The following is a 12,929-nucleotide window of genomic DNA, read 5'->3' on the forward strand; positions in this document are numbered from 1 at the left end:
TAATACTGGTACCTACCCCCTCCCCCCCCGCAGCATGTTTCCCCCTCCCATCTTTACTTGTTTATTCCTGTTTTACTTTCCGCTGTATACTATATAACTGCACAGGTTTAATTGGTAGTCCGGTCCTAGCCTCGTCACTACTTCGCCGGGGTTAGGCTAGGCACTTACCAGCACATGAGGTCGGTTGTGCTGATACTACACTCTGTGCTATTTGCACAGATCCAGGTTTTGGACAGCAGCAGCAGTAGCGTGGGAGCAGGCCTTCAGTCCAGCGAGACATAGAGGTAGCCCTGCAGGCGTCCGCAGGCCCGACGTCTCCTCTATCCTTTATTTTAGTCTGTTATCTCATTGTATTCGAGACAAACAATTTATGTTCTCTTTCAGACGATTGTATTTAGTATTCTTAGTAGTTCGTGAGTATTGTGACACCAGTCTTGGGTAGAGGCCTTTATTGAAATTTTCCGCATTTCTATTCAGTTTTATATAACATTGAGACTTCCGCTTATTATGTAATTTCGTTGCTTTAGTATTATTGCCGATAATTGTTAAAAGGAATTATGTTATTTATGAAAAAGTAATTAAATTTGGCTTGCCTAGCTCCCATTAGTAGGCGCCATCACGACTCCCAAGGGTGGGGAATCCGGGTCGTGACAATAACTAATTAGTAACTAATTATGCGATGTGGCTTTTTTTTAAGCTGTCACTTGGCTTAAGGAGAGGGCTTTGTCCTCTCCTTTTAATAATATATAGATAGATATATAAATTTTAAAACTCCAACTTCAAACTACTCCCCGATTTGAATGGGTATTTTTTTCTTCTTTTTTTCCGTTTTTTTACTATAGCTACTTTTTTGTTTTGTTTTTAATTTTAAAATAATTTTAAAACTCCAACTTGAAACTACTCTCACCCAATTTGAATGGGTAGTTATTTTTTTATATATTTATATTTTTTTTATTATAACTAATTATAAGATATCTATATTTATTAATTCAAATAAAGTAACCAATTAGTGTGTATATATATCTATATCTATATCTATATATATATATATATATATATATATATATACACATATATGGTACTTTTTATTTTTTATTATTTTAGTTTTGTATAGATATTTAAATTCAAAAATAATAACTAATTATTAACTAAATAACTATTAGTAACTAATTATGCCATGTGGTTTTTTTTTTAGGCTGCCACTTGACTTAAGGAGAGAGCTTTGTCCTCTCCTTTTAATAATATATAGATATAGATGTTTGATTATGTATGGAGTTTAAGAAGGAACGAAAAACTTTTGGAATTTATAGTCTTGAAAATGTCATGATATTTATATGACTATAAAGTTATGTCATTAAGTATAAATAAAAAGTTTAAAGTTATTTTTAAATATTACAAGGAATCAATTTTTTTTCTAAATGGATTAAAAGTAAATGAGTGAATACCCTAAAAAGCCCTTAAACTATCATATTTTTGCCAGTTACATACTTAAACTATCTGGTGTCCCCAAGACCCTCCTTAACTATATCCCCTATGTATTAAAAATACCCTAGTCGGTTTTTAATGAAATGTATAAGGTAACTTGCTAAAAGGCGTGTGAGAGATGAACTTATGCATAAAAATGGCCCCAATTGACTATTTCGTAGAAATTGCACGGGGCGTCCTATTTGGTCGCCCCCATTTAACCTATACCCATTTTATTTTTAAAACTTTTAACTTGTATCTACTTTTTACAAAACTTCAGCTCCCTTTCTCCCTTGCAGCTCCATTTTAGCTTCTGCTTCTTTTGCTTTCCTTCTCTCTTCTGCTATCATTTTCTCTTCCTTTGTCCTTGCTGATGCTTTCTCCGCTGCGTTGCTTACCTCTTCCTTTGTCCTTGCTGCTGCTTTCTCCATTGCGTTGCTTATTTTCTCCTTCATGGAATGCATTTCTTCTTTCTCCTTTTCCTTGCGTAGAATACTACATTTGTTGATAATGTAGTAAATTGAAGGTTCTGTAGTTTGTGGGAAAATAATTAGTAGTAATTAAATAGAACTATAGCTGAAGTTATGTGAAAAGAGTGTTATTTGGGGTAGTAAACATACAATGAACTAAATAACTCCAGCTCTATAGCTGAAGTTTTCCGGTTACAAAGACAAAAACTTCAGCTCTAGAGCTGAAGTTTTCCAGTTACAAAGACAAAAACTTCAGCTCTAGAGCTGAAGTTTCCTAGTTACAAAACAAAAACTTCGGCTCTAGAGGATTTATTAAAGAAATTGCTATGCATAATAAGAACCTGATTGTCTGATTGCTCCGTGAATCCACTAAAACTTCTTTATACCAAGGAGTATGTTCAGATGTAGCACATTTCCGCTTCATGGGTTTCAAAATTTGGTGCTGATGACCAGCATTCACTGGCAATGTCTGCGGGGAAGAAAAATGCTCAATTGCAGCAGAGCTGGGAGAATTTGGCTCAAGATTACTGATTGAACTTCGATCGGCAGTTGCAGGTATGACTTGCAGCATAGTATTAAGTGCATGCAAACTACTGGAAGAGTTCCCAATAGTGAAAGATTGTTTGATTGTCTTCATTGCAGCAGCTCTACGTGCATCATACATCTGTAACATCTGCCCATTTTTCAAGGTTCTGCACTGATTAAACCAGGAAGGTTCCAGCTAGCTGAGGACCATTTTGAGTTTGCTCAAGCTTACAAAGACAAAAACTTCAGCTCTAGAGCTGAAGTTTTCCGGTTACAAAAACAAAAACTTCAGCTCTAGAGCTAAAATTTTTCAGTTACAAAATAAAAACCTATAAAATAAAAACCCGGCTACTAAAATGCTGAAGTTTTGCGTGATTGCCTTTGCTACTTCAGCTCCGTGTTCTGAAGTTATGTGAAAAAGCGGGTACGCTTGAATTTTTTTTTACAAAACGGACACAAGTTAAAATATGGCACAAAAAACGGGTATAGATCCAAATGCCCCGACTATTTCTAATGGTTATTTACTGTTACCCTCTTTAAAAAGTTTAATTTTGTATTTTTCCTGTATTCTATTTGTATTCTAGCCTTCTTCTTCATTTTTTTTTATCCTTTTTCTTCCTTTATTCGTATGTTTTCATATGAAATTTTTTTCTTCTCTTGTTCTTCATTTAGGTCTTCTTCTTTCAACCAAACCCTAATTTTTTAAATTCCAAATCTCGTATTAAACTATATAATTCCCGGTGAAAACAAATGTTATTGGAAAAAATCCAATGTTTAATCGAAGTTTAATGGTAAAAATCACAATTGAGAAACGGTGTAGTCATTATCGGAGGAGATAGAAGAGAATTTTTTTTAATAAATGACCATGTGTTTATCCCTTCATCCTCTTCCTTTGATTTTTTAACCCCCAACCATTTACCCATTTAATTATTTTCTTATTATTAGTTAAAATTCTTAATTAAATTGATATAGCAGATTAGGCTGAGGCCTCATTTGTTTTTATTAAGATTAAGACGTCTGAATCTGAATACACATCTGAATATCAAGATGTGTATTAAGATTAAGATATCTGCATCTGAATACATATCTGAATATATTAAGATGTGTATTAAGATCTGAATAGAAATAATTAAGACTGTTTGATTTTTAACATCTGAATGTATAAAATTTATCTTTATTTGAAAATTAATAAAAATAAATTCAAATGAAATACTAACTAATCCAATATTCTATCAATAAAATATATAGTTTTTTAAAATATGATAGTTGTTGGTGGTGATGGCTAATGGGTGAATGCCGACTAGAGGCGGTGATTTGTGGTAGTTTTGGTTGATGATGGTGGTTCGTGCTAGTAGCTAGTAGTGATTGGTAGTGGTGGCAATTATGATTGAGGATGGTGGTGATAGTTAATAATGGCGGTTGGTGGTGGTAGGTTATAATGATGGGCAGTTCCGGTTGTGGTTGTTGATGGTGATGGAGTGGCCAGTTGTGGTAGTTGAGGTGGATGAGTGTTGATTGTGGGTGAGAATGCTATATGGTGGTCGGAGTGGTGGGGATAGTGGATGGTGATGGTCGATAATGCTGGCGGCTATGGTTGAGGATTATGGTGGCGTAGTGGTGGTGGTGGTGGCGGCATGGTGGTAGTTGATAATGGTAGGCGGTGGCGGCAGTTAAATAATGACTACGTGATAGCATCTTAATGAAACTAAGTCTCTGTTATAGATCTTAATGATACAGACCTATTCAGACCCATTAAGTGGTTGTGAAGTAAAAAAAATAAACACACTTAATGATTAAGATCTGAATAGTTAACATCCAGACTTTAAAAACAAACGCACTTAATATCTGAAAGATTAAGATTCAGATCTCTATTAAGTGCAAACAAATGAGGCGTGAGTAGGCTTTCGGCTTTCTTTGCACAAGTATTGATAAGAAGACATCTTTTTGACTTAGATTGATTCTGTATAGTAAAAGTCTCAATATATTTGTTTCCAAACAACAAATGAACAAAATACTGGAAATCCAAAAGAAACATTCTATTTAGGAGAATAATTTCGTAGACATCCTCAGGTTTAGCTCTATAATTTATCTCTCTTATTTTGAGTCTTTTTGTAATAATTATTTTTATATATTTATTTAATTATAAAAACTATAACATGAATAATTTGCCCTTTCTAAACTTAAACATTAATTAAAGGTTCATTAACAGTACCTCTGCCAATGGAGAATCCGCCATCTTCGGTGGTGTAATGGTGGCCGCACCACTGATACTGACCGCCGTCTTCCAATTTTGAGGATTCGTTGAGATCGTTGTCGTCTACAAAGAAGATGTCGCACAGGTATGCAAACTTCGACTACTTTGAGTTACGTACTTCGGTTAATTTGGTACATCATTGATCTACCATTACCATCGTGTTAATAGTGTTTGAGATTTTAACAGCAACTTTGTCAAGAGACCTTTGGGCATTTTTTTAATAGATGCTCCTTAAGACATTTGACGAGTTTTACCACTTCGAATATAGATTCAAATGTGAAAGAACCTTTCCTCATATCTCTATTCTTTCCTAATGTTCATATCCATTTTATTGTAGCGGAGTTTTTTTCAGAAAGATGCCTAATTAATTAAACAGTAAAAAAAATTGATAATTTTTATAATAAAATTAAATAAATAAAAAGAATTGTTACAAAAACACTTCAAATAAGCGAGGTAAACCTAATTTTGTAAATGAGAAAGATGCCTGAGAGGAGGTCTCCGAAATTATTCTTCTATTTAAGTTTCGAAAACCAAGTCAAGTTATTTTAAATACTGGGAGAACCAAATTTGTGAATGAGTTTGGTCTTTCCAGCAGAGAAACCTCAAGAAGTACATTTATCTACAAATTTTTATGCGTAATCTTGTGAGTTGTTATTATATTGCTCATATTTTTCCGGAGAGAATAGGAAAGATATCTCTCTCAAGGCTTGAGAGTGAAGTGATTAAGACTCAAAGAATCCAAGTGATGAAACCTTGAAATCATATGGAAACTCGATTAATAATTCTTTGAGCTAGTGGGATAGCTATTTTATAGAGAGTGAAATATAATTACGTTACCAACGCACGTTTAATTAGTAGTAACTAAATTGATAGTCATTCCACATAGATTATACTTTTTCCTGTTAGTGAACATATGTGTCCTAAAAAATTATTGAAAACATCTTTCCAGAAAATGCTGGACATTTTAAACGATAAGCATACTAAGTTCTGAATCACTTCAAATAAAACCAACGACATAATACCGAGGAATCTTTGTAGTCAATTGCAGGATCTAGAGCAAACATGTGGTGCTGTATAGAAGTGGTGCTTTATAAACAAGTGGTGCTGTATAAACGATAAGCATACTAAGTTTTGAATCACTTCAAATAAAACCAACGAAATAATACCGAGCAATCTTTGTAGTCAATTGCAAGATCTAGAGCAAACAAGTGGTGCTGTATAGAAGTAAACAAACTAGACTTCTAACATTGATAATTTGGCATGCATTGCGTCTCTGCATTTGCAGTAAAATGTCCTATGTTAAATCAAGTTATTTTTCTGCTAAGATAGTAGAGCAGTAAGCAGGGATATGTGTTTCTAGCTTTTGACTCTGCCAATGAATGGTAGTAGTTCAAAGATGTTAGTATTTTCCAATTAAACAAAAGAACTTGGGATGGACCTAATTGCTTATATTTATTTCTTTTTTTTTTGGGGAGGGAGGAAATGATTTTCTATACTCATTTACAATTTGAATAGAAGAAGATGACCCGATAAAGATTTCCTATTTTTTATTTCTGGGTCTGCTATGCTATTTTTACTAATTTCCTATAAAAATAATATTTATAATGAACTAAAAAACCAAATCTCCCGAGTGGAAACATCATTTGAATTGCAATCTCATCCATAATCTCTCTGACGATCTAACAGCTTGTTTGGATGGTTGTTACTTATTGTATTGTATCATATTGTTACTTTAAATACGATGTTTATTTTGATTGTTACTTAAATTTTATTTATTGTATCGTTAAATCTGTCATTACGTAATGACGAAAAGTGCCACTTTATGTAACGACCGATTTGGTGTGGTCGCATCATTACTTTGTCTTTTTATCTCATCTCACCCTTCATTATTATTAAATAATTTTATTTTATCCTTTACTCCACCTTTTAGTATAATAATTCTACCTCGTATCATAATTTTTCTTTATAATATTGCAAGTTTATTCTTCATATTGCTGATGCGTGATATCATGAAACGATGGCAAATGATATAATCTATCCAAACATAATATTCATCAAACGATACAATACAGTATCAATGTGTTTTATTATTTGTGTTTAGGTAGTAAATTCTGCGTCTACCAGAAACAAGCCTCTCTGCCTTCTTGAAGGTAGGGGTAAGGTCTGCGTACACACTACTCTTCCAGACCCCACTTGTGGGATTATACTGGGTTTGTTGTTGTTGTTGTAGTTATAACAATTTGGAGAAGAATGGGATTTGCCAGCTGAAAAGGGTAGAAAGTTCTGTAAAATTATCAATGTGGTTGAAGTGGAGTGGCGCAACGGCCAAGATTTTTATTGATACGGAATAAAATTCGAATTTGAAGTAGAGAGGTGCAATGGCCAAGTAAGGTATATGAAGCCATTTTCTAGTGCTGAACTTAAGTCTTTGAGATGTGTTGGCGCTGGAACATATGATCAACAAACTATGCATTTGTTGCACAATTGTTTTCAGAAACCCTGTAGAAAAGTGAAAAATGAAAAAGGAAACTAATTGGTAATATACCCTACTTGTTTTCCCTGCACATGTATTTATCAAAGAGCACAGACAGTGCAAGAAAATTTCTACAATATCAATTCGTTTAAAAGATAATAAAAAATAACTATATATTTTCTACACTATCAATACATTTGATAGTATAAAATCTTTTACACTGTCCAATGTATATAAGTTAAGTTCTTTATTGGAAGTGTGAAAAAGGAGAAGGTTTGTACCCCTTAATATACCTGCAACTATAAATCCAAGACATTCTTTCAAGTCACATTTTGAGATGATGAAAGGATGCACGAAGCCCATTCCAGAGATATTTTTTGGACTTACCTACTAAATAATGTGAAATGTGAAGAGTTCAATGATAGCAGATTTATCTCTCTTCTCTCTTCTGGTGATTTGGAAATTGATGTAGATTTTCCTTTCTCTGGTTTTAGATAATACACACTCACTTTCAAGTTTTCTGAGTAAAGTTCTTGGGCAGTGATATTAGTGATGAGTTGCTAGCAGTTGAGTAATAGAGTGTGTGTCTCTGGTCCCTTTCTCCCAATAATTTATGGAGTAAGATTTCCTAATACCTCTCACAACTAGTTCTTGAAGATTGACCAAACTAACATTGTCAACATCTTTCCACTGATAATTTTTTTTTTTGCTTTTTTGAGATGATAACAGTTTGCTATATTCAAGAGCACAAAGGCTGTGCATGCCATAATTACATAGGGAATAACCAAAAATATACATCAATTTATCTATTTTCTTACAAAGACCCAAGAACATCTATTATAGCTTCTGAGTCCTCTATGTATTCCAGGTTACACCAAAAATGAAAAAGCAGTAGGCAATTCATTTTAATCTTCTGAATTGAGTTAGCATTGTCTTCAAAACATCTTGAATTCCTCTCATTCCAAAGCGTCCACCATATGCATGCAGGAATCATACCCCATCTCTTCTTCTCACTTATAGATCTTCTCCCCTTGTTCCAGCATGTTCCACTAATCATTAACGAATGTATTTAAGTGTTTGTAGACTCGAGAGTTTTCTGCTCTAAAAAATAATAGCCGGCAAAATGTATATTTTATTAATGTATAATATACATATAACATACATCTTTTATACATATATTTTGCATATTTGGCTAGCAAATGTAATTATTATTGGCCGACCAGCCAAATGTGTAACTTGCACTAAATTTAATGTCTAAAGTTAATGAAGTTGGTTAACTTGAACACCCTTTGCTAGTGGGCTATGCAAGGGTGTTCTAAGTCTATTTTTTAATCAATAACAAGTAATATTTTACTTTATAGATAGTGTAATTTCTCGGCAAAGGGTGTTCAGTTGACCATCCTTGGGCCAACATAGCTTCGCCCCTGCATGTTAGTACCTGATCTAAGAACTTGGAGATGGACCAAATTGCCTATGGCATCAAGTGGAATATAGTATATTGGAACTTATTAGATAAAGCATTATCTTAAAATATGGATAGGCAACATAACAGTTGAACTTAAAACCACAGAAGTTCCCTTTTTGAGTACAGTGACCATTTATTTAAGCCCATGACATCCTAGAAAACGCATTATCTTGATTTATCTCTATAATTTTTCAAGATCAAAGAAATTAAATGACATTTAACTGTCACATACTGGAATTTTGATCCAGAGTAAAACATGATGGTTCATCTTCTTATTATTTCCTTCTCAAATAATAAATATGAATTAAAGCTTTTTACTAATTCAAACAAGCAGGACATTCAACAATCATATTCTTGCATAATATAACAATTGAAGAATTCCTTTCAGAAACTCAAACCTTAAATCTCATACTTATTTATAGTACTTAGTTATTACAGCAACAAGCTGTAGGCAAATTGTTTTTGTTTGTTTTCTGAAAACAGGTGTTCTGTTTTCTTTTCTAAACATGTCTTGTTTTGGAACAAAGAAATTAAAACTCTCAAAATACAAAATCAACAACAGTCCAAACACAATTCTCTTCAAACCAATTCCAAACACTCACAAAAACAAAACATAAAGAAAATGCCGAAGGTTGGGCAATCTCTCATCGATGCAAAGGTCTTGAAGTGCTTCTGTGCTTGCAAAAAAGATGCCGCATCATTTAATTTCTCCTGTTTCACCTTAATTGTGAGTAACAATTTAGTAATTAGTATTCGAGAAAAGGCAAAAAATATTACCTAAAAATGACCATGACAGTATCAAGTGACGGAATAATTGATCACAATAGAAAATGGTTTGTATCGTCAGTATATATAACTTAATTCCAACAGAAATGTTATGTTGATAAAAGGTTACAACAGGTTAAACTACATTAATAATAAAAAAAATCTTTATACCGTCAGTATATATAACTTAATTCCATTTGTATGTACCTCTGCCATTGTGAAAGAGGTCGAAATTGATAAGACATCATATATGCTTGAAAAGCTTCATCCTAAACTAGTGACACTGTAATGTTCGCCAAACTCTTGATCGATGCCCTTCAACTTCTCCAGGATAGCAACGTCTTTCATTCTCTGCGGAATCTCCTTCAGCTTTAAACAATCATGGATACCAAATCCTTTAATGCGAGGCATGGAACTTGTGGATAAATGCCATCTTTCTAAATTCTGAAGACCATCAAGACGAAGAAATTCTAGTTGATAAAAGCTGTTATTACTGCAGGTAATTTCTTTTCCTTCATAAGCTCCTACTAAATCCAGATCCCTTAGATTTGGCAACATTCCCAAAATAGGCATCGGATCCTCCATGAGTTCTGACTTCCAAAGGACCATCATTGTGATGGAATATGGAAAATGTTCCAAGAGAGGCAATTTTTCTATTCTCCCCTCTAACCACAATTTGTCGAGCTTTTGACAAGAACTAAGATATTCAAGGGTTGGGAATGATTCATCAACTTTACAACGCAACATGAGAGAGCTAAGGTTTTTCAAGCTGCCAATGTTATTTAGGGAGTAAGTATTCATAATATCATACATGCCTAATTCTTGAAGATTGACTAAATCAACGGGATCAACATCTCTCCACTGATCACAACAACTGTATTTAAGAACTTGAAGACTTGTGAGTTTGCTAAGTTGCAGAGGTCTTGAATACAAAGCAACTATATGTCTTAGATTTATTAGGTTAGCTGTTTCTGGGGGTAGTTGACATAAGTGTCTATAGTCATTCAAGACACGAAGTGTCTGTAAATTTTTGAGGCTGCCAATGGAGGAGGGAAGATCACGGATACCTCTCAAGCTTAAGAACTTGAGGTGGTACAAACTTCCTATGGCATCAGGTAGAATAGCGCCAGAACCAATCTCCAAGTATAACACATATATATGTTGGAAGACATCATGAAACTTTATAAGACCAATCTTAAAAAAATCTCGATCAAAGAACATAATTGACCTTAATTTCAAGTTAGAAAGATCAAGTGAGAGGTACCTTTGTGCTTGACCATGAATGATGTGTCTGACACATAAGGAGGATATGGAATGCTTTCTTGGATCATAAATGTCAAATAATTTTACCTCCAATGCCTTTTGCACGGCAAGATCCCGAAGTAGATCGTGCATCTTGCATCTAACATCTTTTTTCCAACTTGTACCTACCACTTGAATCAAGCTTCGTCTTATTAGCTCATTGAGGAAGCCCTCAGCTACATCCTCTGTTTTTTCTTCTCCTTCTGGTATGAATCCTTCGGCCATCCACGACCACATTATGTTGTCAACATAGATCAAATGATCTTCTGGAAAAATACCAAAGTAAAGAAAACATTGCTTGAGTACAGTTGACAAATCATTGTAGCTCAGTGATAGTATGTAGGAGATTTCAATAGAGTCATCTTTCATATGCCGCCAAAGTTGTGCTTTCACCTTTTGCCATTCTTGTAGCCCCCTTTTATGCGAAAGTAGTCCGCTTAATACAACAATTGCAAGAGGTAAGCCTCCACATTTGTCCACCATATCTCTAGCTAGGCTTTCCATTGTTGGGACCATTGCTTGAACGTCAAGTAGTTTCCTATAAAAGAGGTCCCAACTTTCTTCTTTCCTTAGGAAACGGAGTTTATAGACAAAACCTTTATCATCTGCTCTTTTAGCAACATCCTCGTTGCGTGTGGTAATAATAACTTTGCTGCCATTCTTGCTATCTGGGAAGGCTCTTTTCAAACTTTCCCATGCTTCTCTCTGCCATACATCATCAACCACCAAAAGGTATTTGCGGTCTTTCAATAGGTCACGAAGGTGAATTTCTAGATCCGTCTCTGTCATCTTTTCTAACAAATCCAGACTTTCCTTTGTGCGACCTTGAATGGATTTTATGATATTCCTAAGGAGATCCATGGTGTTGTACTCTTGAGAAACACATATCCAAGTGCGTGTTTGGAAGCTAGAGACTACATTAGGAGAGTTGTAGAGGTTTCTTGCAAGAGTAGTCTTGCCTAAACCACCCATACCATAAATGGAGATGACGCTTCGGCGAGGCTCTGCTTTGAGAATTTCAGCTAGCAAGCTTTCTACAACATCCCGAAAGCCAACAAAAATATGATCGTCATCTATATAGGAGGTAGTTCTCCTCAATGTTCTAACCATAGCGGACTTATTACTTGGCCCTTCTCCTGCATTGTTGATGTCTCTAATACCATACGTCTCCCGTTTGCGAGAGATATCCATGACTCGCTTCTTCAGGGATTGGATCTCCTTGCTGATGTTGTAGAATTTGGTCTCCTTCCTACATATGCAAGCGCAAGCCTTAAGACGACTAGCAAATCCATGGTCATCGGACTCTCCTGCCATGGAGATGTAAGTCTCCAGTATAGCGACAGCGTCATTAGCAATAGAGTTGATTTCAAATACCCATTGTTGAAATCTTTTATCTTCAACTTGCTTTTGTTCTGCATCTTTGAGGAAATATTGCATGAAGAGCAGCTCATTTCTCAGCCACTGCACATCCTCTCTCAGACTTATGCGCAATGCAACTTCTTGTATGAGAAAGTCACCCAGTTTTTCAACTGCAAATGACACAAAGGCATCAACTATCTTCAGGAGTCTTGATTGGTTTTCTCTTTAATCAGAGCTTGAAAAAGAGGTCTGATAGAATATATCGGAAGAAAGCTGGTTTTCAATTGATATTGTTTTGAAGCTATTCGAAGAAAGCTGGAGAATGAGATATATATAGACAGAAGCGGTAAAGAGAATAAATTAACAAACAAAAAGAAGGGAAAAAGTCTTAGTTGACTAAACTGAAGCTGTTTATTGTAAGTTTGGTTGCATAATCTAGGCAAGAACAAGTACGCGGTGGCCTTTATTATCAAGTAGAATATCTTCTTGTCCTAACCAATCAAATTTATTACAAGATCAGTAGATACTAAAGCTTTCAATTAGAAAAGAAAATCAGAAAATTTATAAATTTACTAAAGCTTTCAATTGAAAGTTTAAGTTAAATTATTTATAAATTGAGAAAGCTATCATATTTTTTGGAACGGAACGAGGTTCACATAAATTGGAATGGATGGAATAGTATAAAAAGGGTTTACACGCAATACAAATTTTAGTTAGATAATAATCCAACCGTGAAGTGTAGCGTCTAATAGAAATATATTTCTACACCAAATGATATTGTTAGACTTTTTCCTCTCCATGGAAAATTTAAATTAATAAATTTCTATGTTTTCGTTGTTGATCATTGCGTAT

The 12,929-nt window shown here is 34.4% G+C and overlaps 1 protein-coding gene and 1 long non-coding RNA gene across 4 annotated transcripts; one reads left to right on the forward strand and one right to left on the reverse strand.

The window, feature by feature from the left end:
* Positions 1 to 4,382: 4,382 nt before the first annotated feature.
* LOC109216607 lies at positions 4,383 to 7,707 on the forward strand. 3 transcript variants are annotated; one of them, XR_002066510.1, is made up of 3 exons: positions 4,383 to 4,529; positions 4,669 to 4,798; positions 6,944 to 7,707. It is a non-coding gene; the product is annotated as an uncharacterized LOC109216607 (long non-coding RNA). The 3 variants fall into 3 exon arrangements; XR_002066509.1 differs by lacking the exon at positions 6,944 to 7,707 and adding an exon at positions 6,815 to 6,934; XR_002066508.1 differs by lacking the exon at positions 6,944 to 7,707 and adding an exon at positions 5,752 to 6,798.
* Positions 7,708 to 8,989: 1,282 nt separating this feature from the next.
* Positions 8,990 to 12,302, reverse strand: LOC109216604 (disease resistance protein RPP13-like; the record flags this gene model as incomplete). Its single annotated transcript, XM_019380775.1, has 2 exons — positions 8,990 to 9,371; positions 9,624 to 12,302. A coding segment is annotated over one exon (2,622 nt), but the record flags the coding sequence as incomplete, so codon positions are not given.
* Positions 12,303 to 12,929: the final 627 nt, after the last annotated feature.

Source organism: Nicotiana attenuata, unplaced genomic scaffold, assembly GCF_001879085.1.
Source record: "Nicotiana attenuata strain UT unplaced genomic scaffold, NIATTr2, whole genome shotgun sequence".
Taxonomy (NCBI): domain Eukaryota; kingdom Viridiplantae; phylum Streptophyta; class Magnoliopsida; order Solanales; family Solanaceae; genus Nicotiana; species Nicotiana attenuata.